Source organism: Eublepharis macularius, chromosome 13 (genome assembly GCF_028583425.1).
Source record: "Eublepharis macularius isolate TG4126 chromosome 13, MPM_Emac_v1.0, whole genome shotgun sequence".
NCBI lineage: Eukaryota > Metazoa > Chordata > Lepidosauria > Squamata > Eublepharidae > Eublepharis > Eublepharis macularius.
Window position 1 is genome coordinate 52,147,239 of NC_072802.1, and position 27,016 is coordinate 52,174,254.

The 27,016-nt window shown below is 42.8% G+C and overlaps 1 protein-coding gene across 1 annotated transcript in view; it reads right to left on the minus strand.

Annotated features, from left to right (window-relative positions):
- Positions 1 to 17,203, minus strand: part of CCDC60 (coiled-coil domain containing 60) — a 62,690-nt gene extending 45,487 nt beyond the window's left edge. Inside the window, exon 1 of the mRNA XM_054996704.1 lies at positions 16,696 to 17,203. Within this exon, the coding sequence (XP_054852679.1) occupies positions 16,696 to 16,980 (285 nt within the window). The 5' untranslated portion in view covers positions 16,981 to 17,203. The remainder of the gene's footprint in view (positions 1 to 16,695) is intronic.
- Between the last annotated feature and the right edge of the window lie 9,813 nt (positions 17,204 to 27,016).

Consider the following 27,016-nt stretch of genomic DNA (forward strand, 5'->3'; position numbering starts at 1 on the left):
TGCAAGCTCCCAGAGACACTGGGCTGATACTTCCCCACTATAAGGACCACATGACATTCAATTAATGAGCTGCTGGCAGACAGGAACATTGCATGAGACCAGTGTCTCAATTCAACTGAGCTCTCAATGTTAGCACACTGGATATCTGCAGCCCAAGCAGTCATTGTGCTGGCATGCTGAGGCTGCACACACGGCAGCATTGCATAAGTTGTGGCCTGGTTTAACCAAGTGCCCGAGACTAATTGCTCTATATGGAAGAGCCAACGGATGGAGGAAGGAACACAGGTGGGGTTGACACCCCACCTCTTGACTGCATAAGGGATGCATCACATCATGCATTTGTTCATGGATCACTTTTCCATCCCTCCTACGGATACACTCATCCACGTTCAGGGAACTGAGCATTCTCTATGCCTTGGCCAGCTTTTAAAAAAAGTATATCTGCTTTACATGTTGCTTTTCTCTGTTTCTCTCCTCTTTCCCCTCCCTTCTCTTTTTCCTGGATCTATTTATGTGGTCAATTTTTGCAAGCCCTTTAAGAAATACAGACCCACACATCCAACTAAACTGCAGAGAGCTGCCCTAAGCCCTTAGGACAGGGCAGTTTATAACTCCAAACAAGCAACAAATCATTATTTCTTTTCTCTCAGAGCTGATTCCTATGATCCATCATCTGCCCATTTCTACAAATAACTGTTAACGCAAATACTTTGTGTGTGTGTGTGAGCAGTGGAATATAGGAGGGGCCAACTCTCAGGGCCTTCTCTTCCATGAAAAACTGTTCACATAAAAACTATTTACAGAAGTGAAGGATTTGCCTCCTCATCTGAATTGAGGCCCATCTTACATGCATTTCAAAGCACTTTAATTACTGGTTGGGGATTATCCCTGTAACCATGACTTGCAAGATATGCTTTCCCCAGTTGAAATGCCACCCCACCCTTGAGGGAGGAGAAATGAAAGTATGCTTCAGACTGAATATTTCACAGGTGACACATTATGCAATAAGTATGCAATAATCCTTCCTCTGATAAAAGCTTTACAAGCATCCCAATAACACAAGTACTAGCAGTTCCTTGATTAGTATTAAAATACTCTGCTAGCTCTGCTACTATCTGTATTTTAAAAGTTTCATCATTAGGAAGGGAGACATTAAGATGCCATAAACTTAGCAGTCTGGAAACCAAAGGGCTAATGAAACGGGGGCATGATCAGAAATAACAATTACATCACAGCACAGTTGAGATGTAGTTTTAAGTCTACCTGATGGCCATTAATTGATTAAAAAACCTAATACAAAAGCACTGAAAACTGTATTTCTGTCTTCCACATGTTCATGGAGACAGCAGTAGAGAGGTTTAATAGCACTTTAAGGCTTAACAGCACCTTAAGTGGAGGTTTGATCCAGTGACTGTCAGTGAAAGAGACTTCTCTCAGCCTTCCCCTCTTCCCTGCAATGTCTTACAATCCCAGGAAAGCTGATTCTTAAGGTTGTGGGATCTGCACAGAATAATAGCCATGTGGGTCAGTGGTCTACAGTAAACAAAACTGCTCATTATTCCATCTTCCATCCATGCAACTCAGCTAAGGGAAGATGCAGGAAGGGCAATTTGACTCCTATTATTAGATGTGGGTCCTGCAATCCCAGGAATCAATTTTCCCAGGGTTGGAAGGGATTGCTGGGGGGATGAGAACACAAAGCAGAACCATAGTCCTTGCACAAGTGTATTACCAGATCCAGTCCCAGATGTGGACATCCTAAAAGGGTTGAGAGCCTTAAGAGAGTGCAGTGTGTGTGCTGTATGAGAGAGAGGTGAATTTTGACAAACTGATCTGAAGGGCTGCCCAATGGATGAATTCTAAACCAGCCAGCCAAATCTTCTGCTGTAGGTATTCAGTCTAGATTCAAGTCCAGCTATTAAGGAACCCAGGCCAGAAAGAGGAAAATGGCACTAGGGGGAGCCTGAAGCCTCCTAATTGAGCTGTTTCTAAAGCCTGAGCTGCAAAAAATTAAAATGTGCTATCAAAATGAATCTGGGTAGTGTGTATTGTAGAGCAGTTATTAGCTGTACGACACACTTAATAGGGCAGCAGCAAATGAACAATCTGCCTGGCAAAAATGAATTCGTCCTTCTATAAATACATGCAATCAGTTCTCTTGAATCACTTCAAGTTTGGCAGCCCTCTGCTTGTCTTCCCAGATTGCGTTTAAAAAGCTGCTTTTTATAGGCCATATTCAGATGGAATCCCAGGGCAGTCGTTGGCTTTTATGCTTCTCTCTCTCTCCCACCCCCAGCAATTGCCTAGGTTCAGCCCTTTCTCATACTGTCTTGAACAAGAAAGAGGATTTGCATTTCGACTCATAAAAGCAAATCGTCCATCAAGATGGCAGAAAATTAAGTCAAACTTACACAAGGAGAAAAAATGTTTTTCAATTAAGCACGAACATTCAAGATCTGGACACTGAGGATATACTGAGGGTGCTCTTCAAATTCACCCGGGCCTCTGTCCATTGTCACATTCACCAAAAAAAATATGCACGCAGGGTTGGGGGAAACCCCAGGCCCCTGCTTGCCCATGTGCTTAAAATAGGATGTTTATTCAGTCATCTCATCTTTCTAATGCCATGTTCAAGAAAAGTGACACCATTGCTGAAAGCGACTGCAACAAATCAATACAAAACTGAACCAAACATAAAACTAATTACATGCAACATGATTCCACATAGAGAACAAGAGAGCTAGATCGCCCTCTTTACTTGTGTGCACTGGTGTTCTGTGGCTTTCAGATTTTCTACTTTTATGGAACTTCTCCCCTACCACCCTGCCCCCAAACCTTTGCTTGTTGTAGAACACAGAGGATTGTGGAGGGACTAACGGTAGATCTGGACAGAAAAGTACTTCTTCACATTACAAATAGTTAACTTAAAAGACTTGCTGTCATGAGATACAGTAATGGCAAGTGGCTTGATTGAAAAGGGGGTTCATGGAGTTATTAGCCGTGACATTTAAACAGAACCTCCATGATAAGAAGCAGCATATCACAGAAACCACTTACGGGGGGGGGGGGGAGGCAGCAGTAGGGGTGGCTACTGCTTTCATGTCCTGCTTGTGGGATTCACAGACACATCTAGCTGACCACAAGGAAACATGAAGCTGGAGTAGATGGGTGTTTGGTCCGCTCTGCTCTGTTCCAGCAGGTCTTCTGTTATTAGTGTTTTAAGCGTACGCTGTGTAAAAGTTGCTGATTGGCACTATTGGTCTTCATCATGGCCCCTCCTCACACATGGAGTACAACCTAGAATATATCCACAACTCCACTCTTGCTATACATTGTAAGACCAGAGTGGCTATAAGCTAGCTTGTCCAGTTAGAGCAGACTGTAGAAAGAGAACTATGAGAACTCTTAAGGTTCTGCGCCCAATTCTTTCCATTTTCTTTATTTTATTTTTTTCCCTGCTTATATCTTGAGGGCTCACAGCAGGTGGCATCCAAACTATTTATCCATCCATCTTGCCCTGACTGGCAGCAATTCTCCAAGAACTCAGGCAGAAGTCTTTCTGCGCTCTGCCTTCAGAACCAGGACTTTTCTACATGCTCACTTTGATGAACAGTGCAATCTTAAGCAGAGTTACTCCAGTCTCAGCCCATAGAAATCAATGGGCTTAGTCTGGAGTAACTCTGCTTAGGATTGCCCTGTAAGAGCCCCATCTGTACCAGGTTGTCCACACAGAGCTCTCACACTAGCATGTATGTGCAACTCTTTGTGTGTTGCATCATCCCCTCTGTGGAAGTGAACGGAGAAGCCCTTGTGAACGAGGGAATTCTATGTGCAAACTGGAGTCTCTGCACCACCACCAAATCTCCATGCAGCCACAGGGCTGGAATTCTGCATTTTTAAAAATGAAATGAAGACTGAGATTCTCAGGAAGCTTAATTTCGCAGCACAGGCATTATTCTAAGTTGGGCCTCATTAATTGAAAAAAAATTGCTTCATATTTTGCCTGTTTTAGAAAGAGGTTTTAAACTTACATTGTATGTTTTCCCAAGAGGCTTTTAATGTATGCATTATTAATGTCAACTGGTAATGTTTCCTTTTCATTTTTTTCCCACTCAGCTTTCACATTTATTTTTACTAAATTCTCATCTCCCTAGAAATAAGGAAACTTAATTAAAGTAGAGCAAATAGGATATGAATTAATCTGGGGGTGGGGGGGATCCTGGCCGTCAGGAGCAAAATACTTGGAGGCATGATCCAACTAAGTTAGAACTCCTAAAAGCATTACTAGGGAACAAGTCCAACAAACACTGTGAGACATTATATATGAGTAAACAGGCTTCGGTGGGCATTGTAAATCCCATGGATTTCAGCGGGAGAGAGCATATGCTCCAGCTATTACCATCTACCAGGGATAGCTCCTTTGTTTTCCGCTATCCGTTCTTTGTAAATTGCTGCTCCTATTTTTGCCTTTTATAGATTCTAGGTAAAAAATGTTATTCGTGCAAGAAGCTTGGGTTGTCCTCCTTAAATGTTCATATCTCGCCCTACGGGTCTCTGGAAGTTAGATCTCTCTGCTCAGGAGAGAAGTGGATGCACCTGGTCCCTCGTGCCCATGCAGGTAAAAGCATGAACAATAAAGCACCATGCTGAGCACAGCTTGCCAGTTCATACAATGAAGCTGCTTAACTATATTTCAAACAAGTAACATACTATTAGACAATCATGTTTTTCTATTATAACTTAAACAACAAATATGCCTCTAATTTGATGCATCGGTGAAGGACAAGATAGTGAAATATACTCCCTCCCCTTTCTACAAATCGGGCCTGATGGAGCTCCGTTTGATGAAGGGAGAAAACTTTTGCTAGAATAAATATTGCTACTCTTTAAGGTGTCACAGGACTCCTGTTTTATTTTGCTGCTGCAGAATAACATGGCTGCCCATCTGCATGTTACTGAATAACCAGTAACAACATATAGCAGTACCTTCAACATTATGTAATGTGTGTTGGGTGGTAATTCTGGCAGTGATCCTTGGTACAAAAATAGGTGTATTATAAACATGTCCCTGTTTTCACTTCTAAAAAACTGGAAGCTATGAGAGACGTAAGCACATTCTTAATACTCTGTTTGGCTCAACTTGAGCAGTGAAATCACTGAGACTTTGAAGTGCCTAACATTGACTGGTGTTTGCCCTTGATGTCTTGCATCAAGCAACCCCCACCATAGAAATGTCAGGTTAGACCCTATTAGGAAAAATAAAGGAACTACCTAACACGTTTATTTTCTTCCATTATATTCTCATCTCCATCCAGGTATCTTTTCCATTTCCTTGCCTCTTGAAGAAATGTTACATGCCTTCCACTGTAAATCCACAACCCTCCTCCTTCTGGAGCAGTCCGAATGGTTTTAACAGGACTGCTCTGCAGTAAATTAGTTCTGGATTGCTGCCTTTTGGAATTAAAATGCAAAAGCCGTTTCTGATGTAAATCCAATTAATGCCATTCTTACAGACACGCTTAGAATCCCTGTGTTATTTTGGTCAGCCTTGATTCTTTTCCCAGCCAGGGTATCTAAAAAGCACAGCATTTTCCCAGTGTAGCCACATGAGCCAACACTTTCCTTTTTCGTAATTTTTTTAAAAAATTGTTCTACTGTACACAATATCTCTGTTTCTGCTTCTTAGATTCCTTTTGCTTTGTTCCTTTCATTTCCACAGTTGTTAGGATGAACGCCAAAGATTTTAGCTTCCCACAATTCTCTCCAAATCTTGTTTGTTAAATGTTGCTAATGAAACTATTCATTTCCTAGGGTCTTTATCTATCCCATTCAGTGTTTAGTTTTCCATCTATTCCCCATTCAAGAGGAAACTGGAGACACTACCCCCCCACACACAAGGTATTTACTTCGAAGCAAACAGCCCTCACCACAGTGCAGTTATTATAAAAAATGGCAGGTACATGTTCACAAAGTCATAATTGAAGACATAAACTGGAGCCACAGGAAGGGCTTAATTCCAAGTAGGGCTTGGCCCCATAAGCTTTCTTCAGTGCTGGTAATAATGGGGCGGGGCCTGAGTAGTTTGGGGACATGTGGGGCTGCTTTAGACGGGAGACTGCTGGACGGGGAGGGAAACCTAGGTGAGGGTGAGATATAACAAGTAAGTATATAGCAAGTAAGTATTTGGAAACTATAAAATAGCAATATTCAGCATTTACAAATAACTTCTTGAGAGCTTACTGGATATTATCTCAATAAACCTAGAAGATTTTGTGTGACCATAAAGACAGAACAAATGTACTAAAAATGAAGCTTTCATGGGTCACAGCCTACTTCATCGGATGTAACGAACTTTGGAACCAGCCAAGGTTTGCAACTGCGCAAGCATAAAATCTCACACTCTCAGACAACAGCCCTTTAAGATAGGTCAACTTTTTGCAAATGGGAGGATGATAAGAATTCCCAGTTCATTGCTCACAAGTTTGCCACTATGTTACCCCAGCTCCAAACTATACTACGTAAGGAAACTTGTGAACTAATAATTTTAAAAGACACCTCTGAGTGTACACTGAGCACAGCTTATCACTCCAAATCTGGGCCTAAAAAGTGGTAGGTTAGAAGGTATGGTTCCCATGTAGGCTTAAGGTCTGGAATGTTTCTTTATAATGCCTTTCTGTTAAAACTTGACTCCCCAAATAGCTCACAGCAATCAAAATCCATTACAAACTTCATTACAATTCAATGTAAAATGTTCTTTAGGAGAGAGATTCTCAGCTGGAGATGGATTTAGGCATGATGGATGGTGCCCACCTGCCACATCCCCTCCTTTTATTGGCCTCAGCACTAGCAGCTGGTAGCTGAAAACCAAGACATTTTTAGAAAAAAACCCTGAATCCAGGATAAAATCCTAAACAGTTACTGCAATCTAAGCCCTCTGAAATCTATGTGCTTAGACTGGAGTAACTCTGCTGAGGATTTCACTGTATGTGTCTGAAGCTCATTTGAGGTACGGAAATGTTGTCTATGGTAATCTATTCACACGTACAATCTATTTCTTAAAGAAATAGTCATACTTGTGAATTCTTCAGAGGACAGGCTGGGTTGCAAATATGACTGATGATCATTCTCTTCACATGTTCCAGGGTTAAGCTCTAGAATTCAGACTGGTTCCAGGGCTAGTGATCCCCTGCTCAAATTAAGCCCTCACCAAGAGTTTCAAAAACACTCACTAACAAAGCTTTTGGCCAGCAATCTCCAAATGCACCCCTCAAGGGCTTGGAAATGCTTTGAGAACCTCGATGTGCAAGTGTCACACAGACATCTAGTGTAAGAAACAAATATACTATACATCTTGACAACATGAAAAATGCAGCATGACAAGCCTCTTGGCACCAATTCCTCACACAACAGCTGGTCCAGCCTCAGAAGAGCAAAAACATTGGCTGTGTCTTCTGAGTTTTTTTAAAATGTCACATAAGAATCCAGATCATCCAAGTCACCTTGTGCCCATTTGCAGGTTGGCACACATACAGACACAACAATTGTTTGAAATATTTAGAAAACAAGGAACCACTGACTTGTAGACTGAAACAAGCAAGAAGAGTTTTCCCTGCTTTTTGGGCAACTCCTAGAGAGAGGTTCTGATGGATTTTAAGAAACCTTTCATGAAAGAAAAACCTTAACATGGAAGTATCACATGATCAATAATAATAATAATAATAATTTTGGCTTTCATAACATCCGTTTGCAATGCTTGTTCTTGTGCTGCGAAGATCAGACCTTCAGTTTCTTTCTTGGTTGTACCCATCTTCAACCATGCCCAAGTTAGGCTGCTGTCACTTTTTCCTTCAATATTTTTTAGATGTTGCCCATGTAATGGTTTGTTCTTCCAGCTATTTAATCTGTTCTCAAACTCTTTCTTCTTGTATTCAGCCTTTGTTTTGGTTGTTTTTAATATGTTCTCCGTTTCCCCAGCCTGGAGTAATTTTTCTGTACTTCTGCTGATGTAATCATTCAGGTCTCTCTTTTTTAATTCCACTACCTGGTGTACTTGTAACAGTCCTCTTCCACCAATTTTTCATGGTAAATATAACCTGTCAATATCACTTTCGGGTGTAAAGAGTGATGCACGTTCATTAGTTTTTGTGTTTTTCCATCCAATTTTTTCCAAATCACTTTGAGTCCATCCTATTATTACAGCTGAATACCTGCTCACTGGAATCACCCATGTATTTATGGCCTTGATCGTATTTCCACCATTTAATCTTGACTTCAGAATTTCTCTGTACTCTCTTGATGTATTCAAAATTCAGAAAATCAGTGAAAATCCAAAATGTCGACTTTGCCAGGAAAAAGATGAAATTGTGTCCCACCTTATCTCCTGAATGCAGCAAAATTGAACAGATGGACTACAAAGCTAGACATGACAGGGTCACAAAGCTGATTCATTGGTCATTGTGTAAAAAGTATAACTTGTCAGTATCAAAGAATTCATGGGAACATCAGGTAGAAAAGGTGCTAGAAAATGAACAAGTCAAGATCTTGTGGGATTTCAGAATTCAAACTGATCGGCACCTTGAACATAATACACCAGACATAATGGTCTGGATAATCGACACTGCAATTCCTGGGGATGCCAGAGTTGAAGAAAAAGAACAAGAACAAATGATTAAATATAGAGATCTGGCAACAGAAACCACCCGACTATGGATGAAGCATACAACCAAGTGCCCATTGTCATCAGGGCACCTGGAATCATCTCGAAAAAATTTGCAGTTCATATGGAAAAACTGCCGCTTTCTGACATAACACCTACAGAACTGCAAAAGACGGCGCTATTTGGAACAGCGTACATATTACGCCGATATCTGGTTGATACTTAGATCTCTGGCAGAAACTTGTATCAGCTTAGCAAGGCCAATCAACAATAACATGTGACCTCTGCTTATTGTTGATTGTGTTTCAAATAATAATAATAATAATAATAATAATAATAATAATAGCAGCACTTATATACTGCTTTTCTAGACGTCTTAATGTCTCACCCAGAGCAGTGAACAAGTTAGTTATTATTATCATCCCCACAAGGCAGCTGGAGAGCTGGGGCTGAGAGGAGCGGCTTATTCAAGGCCACCTACCGAACTCATGGCAGTAGTAGGATTCAAACCAGTAGAGTGCTGATTCACAGCTGAACCACTTAACTACTGTGCTATACCAGCTCTCTAATGAAAAGTGATCTTGAAAAACTGAAGCAATTGGGCAAAAAAAAAAAAATGAAAATCAACAAAACTGAACACAGAGTTTGAAAAGTGAAATTAAATATAGCCATTCATCATGATGGACATGGACTGGCTAGAGACTGAAATATTCCCAAGAAGTATCCATGTATTTAGGTGTGTAAGCCTGTGAACCACATACATCACAGAATGTGGGGATGGCCACTAACTTTAATGGCATTAGAGAAAAATATTAAATAAATTCACTGTGAGGCTTAATCAACAGCTATTAGCCAAGGCAGCTAACTGCAACCTTCAGGTACAGAGGCAGTATACCTGTCAACATTAAACCATAGAAGAAAACTGTTGTGGGCAGCCAGAAGCTCCTTGCTGGCTGTTGTTGGTAAAAGAATGCTGGAAAATGGTGTTTGGTTTGATTCAGAATTCAGTTCTTGTGCTTTTTTTAAAAAAAAATCAATACCAAAAAAGGTATATATGATAAAAAATATTCTTAATGTGCCCATGACTATGTCAAGAGCAAGATGCACATTTACAAAAACATAATGTTCGTCCCACTGGGATCCATCCAATCCCCGTCAAGCTTTCTTTTTCTCTCTCTAGATTAGGGATTGTCAAAGATTCTAACTCTACAGAGATTCTAACCCCAAACTTTCATATAGATGTGACCTGCAAGATATAAACATGATCAAGTAGATGACTGATGTCACAGGTAAATTAAGGTACATTCACATCAGCTTGTTTCTCCAAGAAACAGCCCAGAAACAACTGGTGCTGCTTGATCTACATTTCCACTGGAGTTGCTGATGAGTGTTCAACTTCTGCGCTGCTTCGGAGGGAAGTATGACTTCTTTAAAGAAACTATGAGCTAAACTACAAGTGACGCCTGACACAGGTTGGACACTTGTCAGCTTCCCTCAAGTTTTGATGGGAAATGTAGGCATCCTGGTCTTGCAGCTGTAATGGAGAGCCAAGCTGTAAAACCAGGATGCCTACATTTCCCATCAAAACTTGAGGGAAGCTGATAAGTGTCCAACCTGTGTCAGGTGTCACTTGTAGCTTGGCTCTGAGTGGGACTTATGGACCAGGAGCCAAGAGAAGCTCCGATTGCTTGCTTGAAATGTAGCCCTCTCTAGCTGGCAGGTCAACTGTAGCCTTTGCCAGTCTGCCAGATGAAGAGAACTGCACTTCAAGCAGCACAGAGGAGAAGAATCAGTGGTGGGATCATCCATTGGGCTATTCTGGAACCAGGACAGGTGCATGTGGTGAAGGGATAAAGAACTAGGGCAACATTGAGGGACAGGAGAGGTAGGAGGCAATTTAAAGTTCTCCCTTGGCTTATAAACTTCACCCATCTCACTTCCTCACACATGAATATTGTCTACTGACAAGTCTTGACCCAGGGTATCAAAATTTCAAGACAGTCCTAAAAATGGGCCTTCAGTAGAGAAAAATCTCAAAGAACTCCTCCAAATAACCTCTCATTTCTTGAACCTGGAAAGGGTCTACTAACACACTCAAAGGATGACATTTTTATGAAGTTCAAGTTTAAGCATTAGGGGAAACACAAAGGGCTGCCCTTGCTTTGCCCGCTGGTAGGGCTCACTATCGTTCCTCTGACGTCCTCACCATTGTTATTTGACCTTCCAAGAGAGAACTAATCGCTACTGACATTTGGTGATTGTAATGACAGCTGCAGGCAGAGACTATATCATAATTGCAGTCTAGAAGCCTTAAACATTCACTCAGCTTTGATTTCTAGGTTGTGTTCCATTAGTCCCAGGGCTTTCATGTCACACAGCCATTAAAACATTGTTTGTCCTGACAGTATCATCTTTAGCAAACTGCTGTAAGGAAGGGGGGAGAGGATTAGTTTCTTAAAATTCACAGCAAGGGCAATTGGCTATTCTAACCCAGCCATGCTCGAAAGTGGCACTGCAATGTTGGCATCCATGAGTGGGCAGCTCTCAACAGTTCCCTCCAGGCTGAAGAGTGACAGGCTGAACCCTCCCCCCCCCCCCGCAGCTGGTGAAGTGAGACAGTTGCCTGAAGGGAGCCCCCAAAGAAGATGCTGTGTCGCTGCCTCCTTGCTGGGTTGCTAGGGAAACTAGAGATACAGCAAGAGCAACAAGGGGAAAGAAGGCAATAGAATGGGCAGTGTTACACTAGTTTTATATAGTGGGCATGGATTGGGTTCAAATCTCCACTCAACTGCAAATCTGTATGGACAGCAAGTCACCAGCTGTCAGCCTCAGCAATCTCCACAGGACCACTGGGCAGTATGCTTGCCTGAGCATCCTGGAAGAAGGGACAGATACAGATGTGACAGATAAACAAATAAAATAATAATAATAAGAGGCAGATACTTTCAGGAGAGGTCAATGAAAAAAAGAGGGAGCAGGAACTTAAAGTAAAACTGCCACCACCCCACAGGTAGAATGAGGTGCAATTCCCATCTCTGCCACAGTTTATTACACAGCCTTGAGCAAGTTGTTCTCAACTCTGAACATTTCCAGGGGCTATCCAGGGGCAACCAGGAGAGGCCTGAGACCTTAACCGACAAAAAGGCAATACCAGGGAAGCCAAATGGATAATACCACAGAAACTGAGGGCAAGGCAGAAGGAATATCAAAGAGTCATAGAATGTAGAGAAGCACAGCCAGTGGATCCATACTTTGAGGTGAAAAACTCATTTGCCAATTTCAAAAAAGACAACTCGGCATCAGAATGGAAAGCCTGACAGGTTGGCATGTGATTATGAAGCTGCATAAAGGAACAAAAAGGAACAGCAAGCAATGTGAAATCTGAAGAAAAGCAAGCAGGGGGGTTGAAGGACAGGCAAGAAATTTAGAATTGCAAGGCTCTTTGTTTCAGACATGACCTTCTGTACTTAGAAACCTATTTTCAAGTTCAAAATTTGTATCACCCGCAACTAGTATTCTAACATAGCAATTGTGACAAAACTGCCTGGCCTGGGATGAAGCAAGCATGGAAGCCTCTAAAATAATTGCCATGTAACACAACCATACTAATCGTAATGCAGCTGAACTGATCCTGAAACCGAATTCCAAAAGCTGATGGGAAGAGAAAGCCATAAAATGCTTCTTCTGGAGTTTTCAATTTGAAAAACTCAACAGTCTCATAACTCACTTAAGTTGGGGCTACCCAGTTTATTTTTGAGATCTGATGATATCATCTTTTCCACAGCTGAAGGTTGTCAGCAATTGCGAAATGGCTCCAGCGTGTCACATTGTATGTGCTGTTATGGACCCAGAATCTCTTGTATTGGTGCAACTGGAGAGTACAGCTGGCAGGAACAAAATACAAGAACATCTGGAAACACACATGCTTTTTTAAAAAAGTTCCAATGTGTTCATAAATGGCTACTTGGAAAAGGATTCCCTCACCCCAATCTAGTTGAATAGATAATGCGAGGAAAAGTTAGGTGGTCAGAGGGTAGAAAATGGTCAGAGTGGAATGAAAGCAACCCTAGGCATGGATTTTGTGAACTTGGATAAGGAGTCCCTAATTCCTCATTTTCACGATTAACTGTCATCACTAACTGCTGTGTGCTTGCTGCATGATGACAGTGAAGGACAAAACCATCCACTAGAAACAGCTCTGATGATGGTTTAAAAATGAGTTCATTTTCCCTGTCCACATCTAAACTTCATCCATGGACAAGTGTGGGCTTTTAATCAAATCGAGCAAATGATCAAAAGTGTCAGGGAAAAATGAATGCCAATTGTGCAGAGCTCAACTGCAATGAGCAACTGAAAGAGCTCTTACGGTGGCTTGCTCAACTGTCACGAGCTCCAGGCACTCCTTTCCTAGCCTCATGTCACAAAGCACAGGAGACTTTACAATAAGCAGATACTGAAACATATGAGACCCTGTGAATGAAAACAAGTACCCCCAAATCCTTCCAGTGCCTCTGATTTAGGATTCAGTGGTGCATTGTTCCCTTGAACATGACTAGTGCATAAATTTAAAAGTTGTTTAATAGCCACTTTTTTCTTCAAGGGAACCCAGGTGTCAGGCTATGGATGATAGGCTATGGCACATAGATCCCTGTACCATTGCAACAAGAAATCCAGGCTCTTGGTTAAATGGTTTTTATTCAGAAATCAAATCATTTCCACAGATATGTCCATAGGGTTACTCAGAAGCAAGGTAAGCATCTGAGCAGTAAGAGCAAGATTGACAGGAATAGTGATATGTGGAAAATCCTTCCTCTTAGTACACACGCTTTGCTCCTTCCCCCCTCCCAATAGTAAATAGGATTTTTGATGCGAACTTGTGTGAGAACGTCACATATTTGTACTATCAAGTAGAGTCACTGAGAAAGCAAAAGGTCAAGACATAGCAATGCACGGGAGTGAGCTGTCTACAAGGTCAGAAACACCGAAAGTTCCTACAGTCCATTAGATAAAGCACCTGCCAGAAGCCTGTGAAAGAAAGAGTTATGGCATTGGCAATATGACACAGAGTTACAGCATGAAACATTGGTTCAGAACAGCAAGTCAGTATTAGCATGAGTATTGGCATGGATGGGGCTCAGACATGACATCAGGGAACTGACGTTCTGAGAGGATGGCTAGAATATCCAACAGTGAACTCTATGCTCACAACAAACTACCATTCCCAGTATTCTCAGTAGAAAGTTCTGGCAGTTACTCTCAGCTTTGCAAAAAGGGTTTCTACTAACAGCAGTTCTTAATCAGCCCGTCTCCCAGCACATACTTACATTATCCAGTTGAGATATATTAGTGGCTTGAAAGAAAAGAAGAAGCAACTCTTTCAAATTATAGAATTTTTTTTTCATACCTGATTCTCCAGAAAGAATTCTTATTCATTGTAGGTGAGTCAGCAAGTGTCCATTCACAATCTTGGCAAACTGATATAAAACCAAACTGATTCATTTGTAGCTGATAAGCTTAGGCACATTTTCCCATCGAGCCATGGTAACAGCCAATGATCTCCAGAGTACTTGTCCACCATAGAAAAGAGTTCTTCAACTCTGCATTCGGCAAAGTGCTTGACAGTTTTTTTATTACATTAATTTACACAATAACCATGTGAGGGAAGCACAGTTATTTCCTCTCAGCAAATCAAGAAACTGAGTCTGAAGGACACTTGCCCATGCTAGTTGGCAAGTTCAGAGCAGAAATGGAATCTAAACCCCCTCCGGGCTGAAAATCCACATTTGAAGAATGTAGCAGGTGAGACTTTTAAGTGACATGAAGCTGCCTTATACCAAGTCAAGTCATTGTCTATCAAGGTCAGTACTGTCCATTCTGACTGGCAGCAACTCTCCAGGTGGGTTCTTTCACATCACCCACTACCTGATCCTTTTAAACTGCTGGAAACTGAACCTGGCTCTTTGTGCTTGCTAAGCAAGGTTTTTTAAATCACCGATAATAGCCACAGCTCCTCCCTTTAACTCAGTCTTTCTGAAAGAATTTTGGATGGGTAATCTTTTTCTTTATGCATTGTATCTCCCTATCTAGAACAGTCACCAACGAGAGAAAACACAGAGAAGGGCAGGAAATCAATGAGAATTTTGAATCACAATTTCCACCTACTCTAATTTCCTTCCTTCTTATCGCCCCCAACGCAGCCCTTGACCCATAGATCATCACCCCTTAAACAGATCCACAGCTTTTCCCCATGTGATCTCAGAGTGAGGCCAAGGACCACCGGCAAAAGCTTTGGCAAAGCTCTCAGCATAATGCACACCTAAGCTGTTCACTGCCCTATGCAAATCAAAAGAGAGGTAAAGGGTTGCTGCCCACTACAATGGGGGAAATGAGTTAAAATATCTTTTGCCCATGTATCTCTGCAATCTTTAATGGTAGGCCCTGCAGGTCTTAACTACAGTAGCAAGATAACACTAATGCAAACGTTGTCAACAGCAGCGGCTTCATTTTCTTCTGTGTCTTTGTGGCTGGATGCAGTTATCCATCTCATTGCACATCTGCTTTATGTACAGCACATAATTACCCAAGGGAGTCTTATTATAAGTACAAAGCAGGGAAGGGGCATCAGTGGAATTACATATTGGAAAAGGCAGAATTGTTTTGAGTATTTCCAAAGAAGGTCTCTTTTCTTTAAGTCAACAAGCCACCCCATGGGTTTGGCAGATGAATTTGCCACGGCAATTAACTCTCCAAACAGAGAAAAGGGGGTTCATTCAGTCTGTCTGTCTGTCTGACTCACACACAAACACACAATCAGACCTTTTAACACAGCTTGGAAAGAGTCGGGTTATCAAAATGCTGGTTGGGGAACAGCATTCCTTGACTTGCAATGAATCAGAACTGCCTGCTTAATGAGTGCCTATCTCTGGAGAGAAGGTAACATTTCATTTCACAGTTCCTAAACAAATGCTCAGAGGTCTCAGTTGGGCCATTTGGAAGCAGCCTCAGAACAGGGAGAGCGGGTGGCAGAAAGTTATGGCCTCAGAGAGCACTGAAAGACTGGAGATGTTTTCAAAAGCAATCAAGCTCTATTAGTCACACAAGAGATGCCAGGGTCAACTAGTACTAGAGATGGCCATATCAAAGTTCATCCTTCACCACTGAAGGGCCAACCAAGAGACCAAGGCTAGAAGCAGAAGGTCCTGCTTTTTCAACTGGACAAGGCCAGTATTTATTCCAGGTCTGACCAATCCAGAGGCTTCGTACTGCCTGCCAGTCACAATAGCTGATACCACTATTGCCTATATGCCTAAACAGGACATTGAGGCCCAAGCATGCATTCACTAGACTAGTTCCCAGCCCCGAACCATCAGATTCTGCACTGAAGCCTTGGGGTCTCTAACAAAGTGGAAATTTGGAAGAGTTAATGGAATCAAAAACCGAAGCATTGGCATGCAATCTCCCGGCTGGGGGGGCAGGAATGGGCTTTCTTCCTGTAGTGTAGCTTCCTTCACTATGCTTATGCTTTGCTAAGAGACTTTATCAGTGCAGCTGTGCGGGAACCAGGTGTGGGAACTTAGGCTGGGCATCTTTTACAGGACTTTCGCTGACTTCAACTGACTTGTTTGGACTGGGGGAGGGGAATTGGAGTATAACTGCATGGGGAAGACTGTAATTCAGCATTCTGGGCAATCTCTATGTAACAGGGCATTTCTATGGAGTTTTATCTGAATAAAGACCTTTAACTCATGCAACCATGTTGGATGAAGTGGAGAGTCTGAGAGAATCCCCTAGCCAGCCAACCCCACCTTCCTAAAGCCTTTTCACAGGAGAAAGTGGCTACCAGTGCAAGAGGCCAGTACAGTACAAAGTACAGCATCAACTTAGCAATAGAGAGCCTGCTTCCAGACCTTTTGTTTTGTCTTTTAATAAACGTGATCCAGTGCTTTCAAGCATCATATCCCTTTCACAAGGAGACCACCCAATAACTATTATCGAAAACATGCAGGAATGGGGAAAAAATGGAACAGCAGCACACTTACCGGGGGCAATTGTCCCAGGCCATGGAGGGTGAGTCTCTTTGGTTCAAGGAAAAGAGGGTCTCCAAAATCTTGATAAGGTTTCCAGCTGGGGGTAAAGTAGCCTTGTTGTGTGAGTTGTTTGTTCCTCCGATGATAGTTCTCCCGGAAAACCTGTTCTCTCGTGTGCTCCCAGCAATTGTAGACAAGGCCGCTTCGAGCCTGTACTTTCTGCCCTTTTTGAGTGGGGATGGGCAAAGGCTTGATAAGGACAAAGTATCGAGGGTCTGTCTTTGGATTCGATGGCATCTTTCCGTCGCTGCTCAACCGCCTTGTTAAACACTTTCAATAGGCCCCAGCTCCAGTTACTACAGCCGAACCTTTCCCCATGCATCCGCAGGTTAAATGCAACCTCAAAGGCAGCGACTGCAGAACTGCTCTAACTTTTTTAGTTAATTTAGTCAAGTGACAAAAAAGCACAAAACAAGCAAACCTCACTCATAAGCTCTTTTGGACAATGAGGATTAGTGCAGAGATGTATTCTCTTTGCCCATCTAGCTTTGCCATGAAAGAGGGAAAGGAAACCACAACATCCAAGGCTTGCACAAACAGACTCCTCTAAGCAGACGTAGCTGCAGCATGAAACTCATGCATAAACATCTCTGTGCACGGTGAGCCCAGCACAAGGCTACTAGATGACTCTTTCTAACATCTCCAGGGTCTCTAGCCAGGCTAGCTCATCTGTCTCTTTCCTGTTCCCAGAAAGCATCACCTGCCACAATTAAGAGCTGGTTACACTATGGGATGCCTTTCGGATCCACTTCTGGCATCCGTGCCTGTCTAGAGCCACGCTCTTTGAAAGCTCATGAATACTAACTCAGCTCACAGACCCTCTAACTTAGCCTCAAGATCCACCCCCCCCCCAACTGACCCTCTTTTCTTTAAGGACTATTAAATTTAGGTTCCAGGGCTTCTCACATACACTTAAAGGTTTCTGTCTATAGGATCACCCTGCCAATACTACAATTCTCTAGCAGGGATCGCCTCAGCAATCTCCATTTACACGAAACGCTCCTCCCAAGCACTTAGGAGTCTCTGCAGGCCTCTTCCCCGCCCCACATTTCGGGGTGCCCGCTGTCCACCACTCTCCCCCTTCTCTTCCGAGGCCTGTCCCCTCTATATGGAACATGGACGCCTCAAACTCCCTCGCAGCCTGGTCGGCTTTGAAACACTCGCAGAGGCCACAGGGGGAAAAAACGGCGTCGCGCGTTGCCCTTGACAACCGTATCAGAGGGCGCCATAAGAAAACCGGAAGGCAGGCAGATGCTTTCCGTAGCTGAAGCTGTTTCCGCCCTCAGCTTTTGCCCTCACTTAATTCTTGGAGAACAAATTGTGGAGTTACCAATTTCCAGGTGAGGCCTGGCGATCTCCCGGAATTATAACTGATCCCCAGATCAGTTTCCCTGGAAAAAATGGTGTTTTGGAGATTATCTGTATTATACCCTGTTGAGATCCCTCGTCTCCCCAAACCTCACCGTCCCTAGGCTGAACCCTCAAATCGGCAGAAATGTCCCACACCGGCGCTGACAACCCTGAAATTCGTGGATTTAATTTGATTGGCTGTTTAGTCTTAATAGGGTAAGACCGGCTAATCTGCGGAGTGCGTTTTTTCATTGGCTGATCTGCTGCTCCCCGAGTCTGTTGCATGTTTTCTCGGGAGTAAGTCCCGCTTCCGATTAAGATCTATGGTTTTTTAAAAAAAAAATCCAAGTAAACCTGGACAGGATTCATACTGTGCAGGGTGATTCAGGACGGTCTTTGCAGAAAAGAAAAACGACCCTGTTGAGGGTAAGCCCTGTTTAGTAAATTCCCTTCGCAAGTACAGGACTGAGCTGTAAATTAGTTGTGTCTAATTAAGCCTAACGTAATTAGTTTACAAACAGCTTTCGGAATGCTTTTAAGTGTCCCCTGTTACAGACAGACTTCCATCATGCTCTTATCAGCCACATCTTTATCTCTTTTCTCCTTCTTCTTTATTTTGGTTTGTGGGGCTTTTTTTTTTTTATAACTACCAGCCCGAAGTAGCATTCTGTGAAACCCTAAAGCTACCTTCTAGTAACATAGTTAGCCATTAGTTTCGGCGAAGTAGCTGTGTTGGTCTGCAGTAGAACAGCATCATTTGAATCCAGTGGCACCATAAAGATTGTAGATATTTTTAGTATATCGGTTTTTGAGAGTCAAAGCTCCCTTCTTTGGATAAAGGGAGGAAGAAGGCAGGGGTTTGCATGAAGGGGACCCTCCACCTCCTTCTCCCTTCTGAACAAGGGAGCTCTGACTTATACCCTGAAAATCTTGTGGACTCAAATCTAGCTAGCCATTAAACACTAATAAGGATGCTATTTTTGCTAGGCTTTCCCTTGCCCCTTAATGGACCCACGGGGCTGGCTGTGTCTCTGTAGGTGTGTGTGTCTATGCATTGGTGCATAGTGGTGTGAGTGATGTGCCGTCAAATCACTTCCAGTTTACGGCAACCCTATGAATTAATAACTTCCAAAATGCCCTATCAATGACAGCCTTGTTCTGGTCTTAAAAACTGAATGCATAGGATTACAGCCCCAAAGCTGAACAATATTGCATTTGTAGGTTTGCTGCAGAGCGGAACAATTTCAATGGTTTTGATGAAGATAGACATTCCAGTAAATTGCATTTCCCAGAAAGTCAAGGATTAGCTTGAGATCTCAGAAGGTATTTTTAAATCTCAGCATTTCAACATGACGGTCCTTAGCAGACATTATACACACCTGGATCTTGTGTCAGTGGAAAAGAGAAAAAGCGATTTAATGTGATTCTCCATTGTAACTGCAGCCTTTCGCCCACCCCCCATGCTGGGGGACATCTTGCTTGTAATACTTTCCCCATTCTCAAAGCAGATTGCAGGACAAATGGGAGGCCCCTTGAGGAAATCTTCTACCAAAACCTTCCATAGACTCTTCAGTGGATCTAGCACATCCTGGGGTAGATACCTAGTACTGTTTTGAAGTATTACTCTTAATATTGCTATTCAATGTGACATCACCATATCCAGTCCATGACATTAGCAGCTTTCCCAACTAAATAAATCTCAGGATTTTGGGATGATAGGGACCTGGCAACCCTTCCATCACTGATGTACCCCACAATATAATTTCTAGGTAAAGGCCTGGGAAAGAAAATAACTAAGGAAAGAGGATCAGGAGTGCTGCTATGAGAGGCCCTGAGACTGTATGGAATTAGGAGGCCTGTGTCTGGCTGTAACTGATGAGTGCTCTGGCAGGCAACAACATTACCTTTATGTAGAAACGTAGATGTCAGGGTGAAGGTTAGGGTAGAATTTTTCAAAACAGCTAATTTTATGGATAACTACAGAATACTTCATCATGTCCTGAAACTTCTCTCTCCTCCCATCCCTCTCTTGTTTTGACTGAACATTCAGCTTGGTGAAGAATTCTGTGGCATTGTTTGTTGTGGGTTTTCCAGGCTGTATTGCCGTGGTCTTGGCATTGTAGTTCCTGACGTTTCGCCAGCAGCTGTGGCTGGCATCTTCAGAGGTGTAGCACCAAAAGACAGAGATCTCTCAGTGTCACAGTGTCTCTCAGTGTCTCTGTGACACTGAGAGATCTCTATCTTTTGGTGCTACACCTCTGAAGATGCCAGCCACAGCTGCTGGCGAAACATCAGGAACTACAATGCCAAGACCACGGCAATACAGCCCGGAAAACCCACAACAACCATCGTTCTCTGGCCGTGAAAGCCTTCGACAATACAATTCTGTGGCACTTGAATGCTTGCTATTTTATGTTATTTTCTTTGTTCCAAATAACAAGTAATTACACTACGGTTGTTTTTAGAATTTTTGTGCGTACCAACATGGGTATCTATCTACAGTCATGGCCATGTCTGTATTTTCCATAACCATGAGATTATGAATCATGATTATTCACACTTGGAGTATTATTTGAACTGAAAAGATGTTGCATTCAGTTTTCTGGCAGGTTTTTAAAGTACTTGGAAAGTATTCTTTGTGAAACACGTTCAGAAATCACTCCAGAGCCCAATGACCTCATCAGAAGAACTAAAACTGTGGGAGAACATACCAAAGGTAGATAGCCATGCAGGCCATTTGTCAAAGATATTACTGTATGCTGTCCTCGAAAAACATAGCCGCTCGTTGCAGATAACACCATGCCAAACTCACTCCTGAACAGTAATAAATCACGGGCAGGAGACCAGCTCTTGATGACTCAAAGAACAATATTCTGCCCAAAGTAACCTGTGTTTTGCAACAAAACACTTGCAGTGCAATCCTAAGCAGAGTTACTCCACTCCATTTATTTCAGTGGGCTTAAGACTGGTGTAACTCCACTTAGGATTGCGCTGTTGGAATCCTATGGAAATGTCCATATGACAACAAACAATGCTACATTGATTTTCTGTTTTCTATAATTTATAGTGTACCCTAAACAAAGTTTAGTCAATGGGTTTATAATGATGTAACTAATTTTAGGACTGCGTACTAGTCTCTTTATCACAAGAAGTCCTGAGAAGAAGGAACCCCTCCCCTTTAAATCCCACTGGGGAATTCTTCTGGCTTCCAAGATTTTACCAAGAATTGCCTGTATACTTTCAGAGATAGTTGTGATCATAATGATAATTTAGTGACAGAAGAGTCGGAGCTTTCATTTTTTAAAAAATGGTGGAATTCTTTGCACCCAGTATAATACAGTGCCTCCCCTCCCCCCCAGTCATTCCGTAGAATACACATATCCCAGATCATGGATTGTTTTACCAAGGTTTCCCAGAGAAAATCTACTCCTTGAACCTTCCGCTTTCTGTTTCCATGACTTGAACCATGACGAAAGTAAACTTAAGAAAACAAGGGTGTATACTGGAATGATCCTTATTATCTACTTAATTGTTTGATTATATGGAATAATAAATAACCATAATTATTTAAGAAATGACAGATCTAACAATGCTGCCTTTGGGAAAGGAGTGCTTTTGTGGAGAGTCTGTGACGTGTTGCTTAGCAACAGAGAGTAAGGTACCTGTTTGGCACCTTGGAGGGGAGAGGAAGATGATGGGAGGGAGACCACCAAGAGAGCACTAGAGTATGTGTCTACATTTATCTCCAGCAGAAATATGGCAGTCTGAGATGAAGGTATTCTGAGTGGGAACCTGCATTGGGAGGGAGAGCTCAGTCCTTCGCTGAAACTGCCATTACTGGAAAGAAAATGCTTCCCCCCACACTCGACACAGAGGGAAATAAGCTCCCTAAACATACCAGATCAGCAGTAATTCTACTGGAGCATCACTTTCCACTAGGCTGCAGAAGAACCTACTAAACAACTTACTTTTTATCTGCCTCCCATCTTCATCTATGTTTCTTAATTTACTTCATTGTATATACTGCCATTCTCTACAACGAGAACCCAAAACAGCTTACATCATTTTCTTTGCCTCCATATTATCCTCACAACAACCCTGAGAGGTAGGTTAGGTTGAGAATGTGTGACTGGCTCAAAGTCACCCCGTGAGCTTCCACAGCAGAGTGATGATTCGAACCTGGGTCTCACAGACCCTGCTCTGAAACTCTAACCACTACACTACACTGGCTTTTGGGGGGGGGATGCTGTTGAACAGTAGCAAGCAAGCAGTTGGGACTGGATGAGTAATGCGTGATGTGGTGTCAAGTAGTTGCTTCTGATCCTAATGAATCCTCCTTCAAAGGCCAAAACAGCCCTGGAAAGGGTCCTGCCCCTCCCCCTGCCCTTTCTTGATATAAACCAAGCCTGGAATACTGGTTAAATTGTTACAGTTGCCTAGCAACAACCACTGAGGGCCTTTGATTAAAGCTACAGGTGCTCCTTTTATCATTTTTTTTAAAAAACCTTCCCAAATGTGTCTTTTCAAGATTTTAGAATTTTCTGCAAACCTAGGGCATTTTTCAGATATGTAGAAAGATCTCTCTTGTCCATTCATGGCTCCAATCTCCAGATTTAAGTATCCAGATAAGGTGTTTTCAAGCATTCAGATTATTCCCCCTGTATATTGATGAATTAAGATGGCAGTGGTGGTGGTGATAAGACCTCTCACAGTGATCAGTGAAGCTGTCTAAATTTCACAGAGAAGAAGAGCAGAGCACACCAAAATGCCATTGGGAAGGATGAGTAAAAGAAATAGAGGGGGGCCTGAAAACTTGACAGTTAGCCAGGGGGCAGGAGAGAGAAGCTATGAAAATGGGTTAGGACGGAGTACTGAAGAAGGGAAAATACACCAAAAAAAGCTAGAGAAAGAAGTCTGAGATTGGAAGGATATCTGGGAGAGAAAATAAAGTTGCAGGGGGTGGCAGACAATATTTCACAAATAAAGTTACCAGCCTCCAGTATAGTCTTCACAGCCTTGGTCTGGCATAACTACGGGACCACTTCCCACCCTATGCTCCTCCACGGCATCTTCAGTCTTCAGAACAGGGCCTCCTGCAAGTGCTACCCTGCACATGGGTGAAATCAACAGCAGTCCGTACACGGGCTTTCCCTATGGTGGCCCCTACCCTGTGGAATGGCTTGCCTGAGGAGGTCAATAGAGCTCCCACTCTCCTGGCTTTCTGCAAACGATGCAAAATGAAATTATTCAAAAAGGCTTTTTACTCTGATAGGAGGGCTGTATTGTAGGGAGGGGATCTCAGATGCTCTGCTAATGAGTTAGGAACCATAGACCTCACCACTATGTTGCATTGGATTCCTACTAATGGTATGTTTTTGTGAACTTGCATCTGTTTATATATGCCATTGTTTATGGAATTGTTCTTGATATTGACTGTACTAATCATGCACTGTGTAATCTGCCTTGAGTCTCAGTGAGAAAGGCAGACTATAAATGACTTAAATAAATAAATAAAATACCAAGACTGCAAAGCCTCATGCTCGCCTATATATTGTGGCAGATCAGCCTCAGTGCAACATTATTTGCAATGGGCGCAGCCAAGATCTCTCTCTATATTCAGAATAACGAGGTCATAGCAAATATGAATTTAATTGGTAAGATATTTGATTGCTTTGTGTTTCTGGACTGTCCGTGTTCGTTGACACTGTTGCATGGCTACTGTGCTGACCAACAGAACTGTACGAAGGAAAAATGATTTTGGAAAGGCTCCCTGGGCAAGAGAGCAACGTTCTGCTAGAATCATGCATGACAGCTCAGTTTTCAACACCACTGTGTTTGTGCCATGGTTTCCATGGTGGCTGAATTGGTGACGCTGGAAAACAAGCAGCTTTGTCAAGAGCCACCAGGCAAAAGATCCTTGGCAAAGCCACGTACCAATCACGTTTCAGAACTACCCTGTGAATCAGCTCAGAGCTAGGCTTCTAAGGCTTGCTGCCAACTTCCATTTTTCAGCAATCCAAGGCTGATCCCTTTCCTCCTGCCACGATGTCTCCTTCTGTTGCCCCCTAGAAATGAGGGCTCATTTGTTTTGTTGACTGGCAAGGAAGATTTGTTGTCATAGGGAGGATGCTGTACTGTCAGCATCACATCCGCCTGTTGCTACCCTGCCCAAGGTGGTTAGTGCTGTAGGACATGCTCCAACAGTTCCTGTTTACCAGGAGCTGAAGGCAACGCATGTGGTCCCCCCTCGCTTCTATTTTTACGACTATCTAAAGAGATAAGCTAGCAGACAGAGGGAAAGTGAGTGGTCCAAAATCACCTGATAGACTATGTGACTTAGCAGGTATTTGAACACAAATCCCTGCTTGTTTAAAGATATAATTATTGGACAAGATGCTAGGCAATCCATGAGTGTAACCAATGTGGTATGACTGACCAAGACCAAGGAGGTTTGGGTCCAAGTCCCCACTCAGCCATAAAGGTCTGGGGGAATAACCTTGGCTCAGTCACTGTCTCTTGATCTAACCAGGAGAGGACAAATGGGGTGGGAAAAGAACTATATATGCTCCCCTGAAGTCCTTGAAGGAAGAGTGAAAGAAAAACAGGACAGGAACATACCATTAGTTCTTAAAAAGCAATATCAGTTTTGCAGGCCCCTAGTTTGGAGCAGGGACAAAATGTAGGAGTGGGGAAGAGGGGCTTAAACCTTCTATCCATGTTTGCTTTCATGGACAGAAACTTATTCCCTCCTCCTACATTGTTCTCTGCCCTGGAAGAAACTATGGGCCAATCCACATATTACAAAGTTCTCATGCATGTGCATGTCCGCCACAGATCCTAATGATAGATATGCTATGGGAGTGTCGTGCCCTGCACTTTATTCACAGGTACACACAAGCTCCTTTCCCCCATGTACTACAGTCCTCATTCAAATTGGGCCTGTGCGCGATTGGGAAATATGTTCCGAGCATGAAACTCCGAGAACTGATCCATCAACGAGGACACATGGTACACAAAGAAAGTGTAATGTGAGTGTATCAGCCATAAGACAGAGACACTGCTTCTTTGCAGTCTTTCTTTCCAGGGTTAGTAATAGAGTGGGGGAGGGGAGGGGGTCAGTTCTGATCGGCAAAACTGCACAGGGTTGTGGTGGTGGAAGGGTTGAACCCCCTTTCCCCCCATACCATGACTCCAGTCCTAATCAGAGCCCCATGTGGCTGCTCTTGTCTTTTAAAATGCAAGGGAGATCCCATTGTAGATACTTTAGTTTCTCATCGGTTAAACCCTAAGCTGAATTCATTAGCCACATCTCATTGCCTCTCCAAGTCTGGTACGTGGTGGTGGAGAGAATACAATGGTCTTTGGTGGCTATTCCAAGCTCTGGGACGTGGGTTAAAACCTGACATTTCTGCCCTGATGGGGGTTGAAATGTGGGCAATGTTAGCAGAGGGGTTTTTCGACTGAGCCAGAGGGAAAGGCTGCATTTCAGAACTGGCTGGTAAGAAACTCCTTTGGGAAGCTGCAAGGCTGTGTTGCTGTTTTTAGGAGGCCTGGATCTGTTCAGTAACTGGTATTGTCAACTATTCCATCAACTTGCAATTGGAGCTCACTTCTTCCCTTGCCACACAGGCAGGGGTTGTTCTGCCCTCCCCTGCCCCCAACTGAGGGAGGAAGCAGGTTTCTTGCTGCTGATTGTCCACTGAGGTCCGGTGGAGGGCAGGGGAGACGGTCAGCTAGGCTGTTTGGCGCCTTTTCACAGCTGGCACCCTAGGCAATCACTAATGGCCAACCAGTGGATGGGTTGCCGCTGCAATAATGCTCTGAAACTCTCTGTGCAAGGTATCTGCACCGGAGCTTACTTCTAATAGGTACAGTGGGGAATATGAATCAAAACTGTGTTTGAAGTACATGGGGAATACCGAAGAGAAGGTTCTCCCCACTGTTACCTGATTTCTGGTCATTCTGATTGGAGAAAAAAAATCCTTTCTACCCTATTATTGTGCCTGTGTGAAAGCAAAATGCACGTGTTAAGGATTTTGCATTTAGAGAGGTGAAATTGAGATGCCAGTCATGCCCCTTTGTCATTTGCACTGATTTTCCAGAGATTGCAGTATGTCTATATCGATGTAAATTAGTCTGTCTTGATGAAAAAGGAAAACAAATGGAGTTCTAAAATGCAGCTAATCAAGGAGTTAAAGAGAGGTTAATCCTCATGGATTAATCAAATCACATGCATAAAAGAAGGGGAAGAGGTACGCAGAGATTGGAGAGAGAGAGAGAGAGAGAGAGAGAATGTGCTTGGTTACCTCTAAGTAGAGAATCTTCTCTGACAAAACTTTTGGGGAGAATATATCATCTCCTTTGATGGGCAGTGACAAGAATCACCTGTGCTTCTTACCGTGATGGCGGTTCTGTGCCTAAGTTGCTGCAACATTGGACTCGGGAGGTTTTTAATAATGATAAAGAAGCAGTTCCAAATACCAAATATAAAATATGAAACATTTGTGTTGAATCTCGTGGATCTGCTTTGCTGATGGCTTTCCTCTGGCGATTGCATAGTCATGTTAATCTACTGTAGCAAAATCAAAGAAAAGTCCATGAGATCTTTGATTTTTCCTCTTGTGAGTCTCCTTTACCAGTGGAAAGCTCCTTGAACTGTAGAAAAGTGCCACAGTTAATTGGAACGGATCCCAGTGGTTCAACCCATTCGATATAAATTAAATAATATGGGATAATTTATTTACTTCTCTCAATACTTCTAGAGCACCTTTGCCTACATTGTAGGTCCAAGATGGATAACAAAAATTTGCTAATAACTATATATTACAATTCAGGGTTTTTTTCTGGGAAAAGAGGTGGTGGAACTCTCAAGAGGGAAATGAGGGAGAAACACACGGGGCCCCTTACAAAATGGCATTTTCCT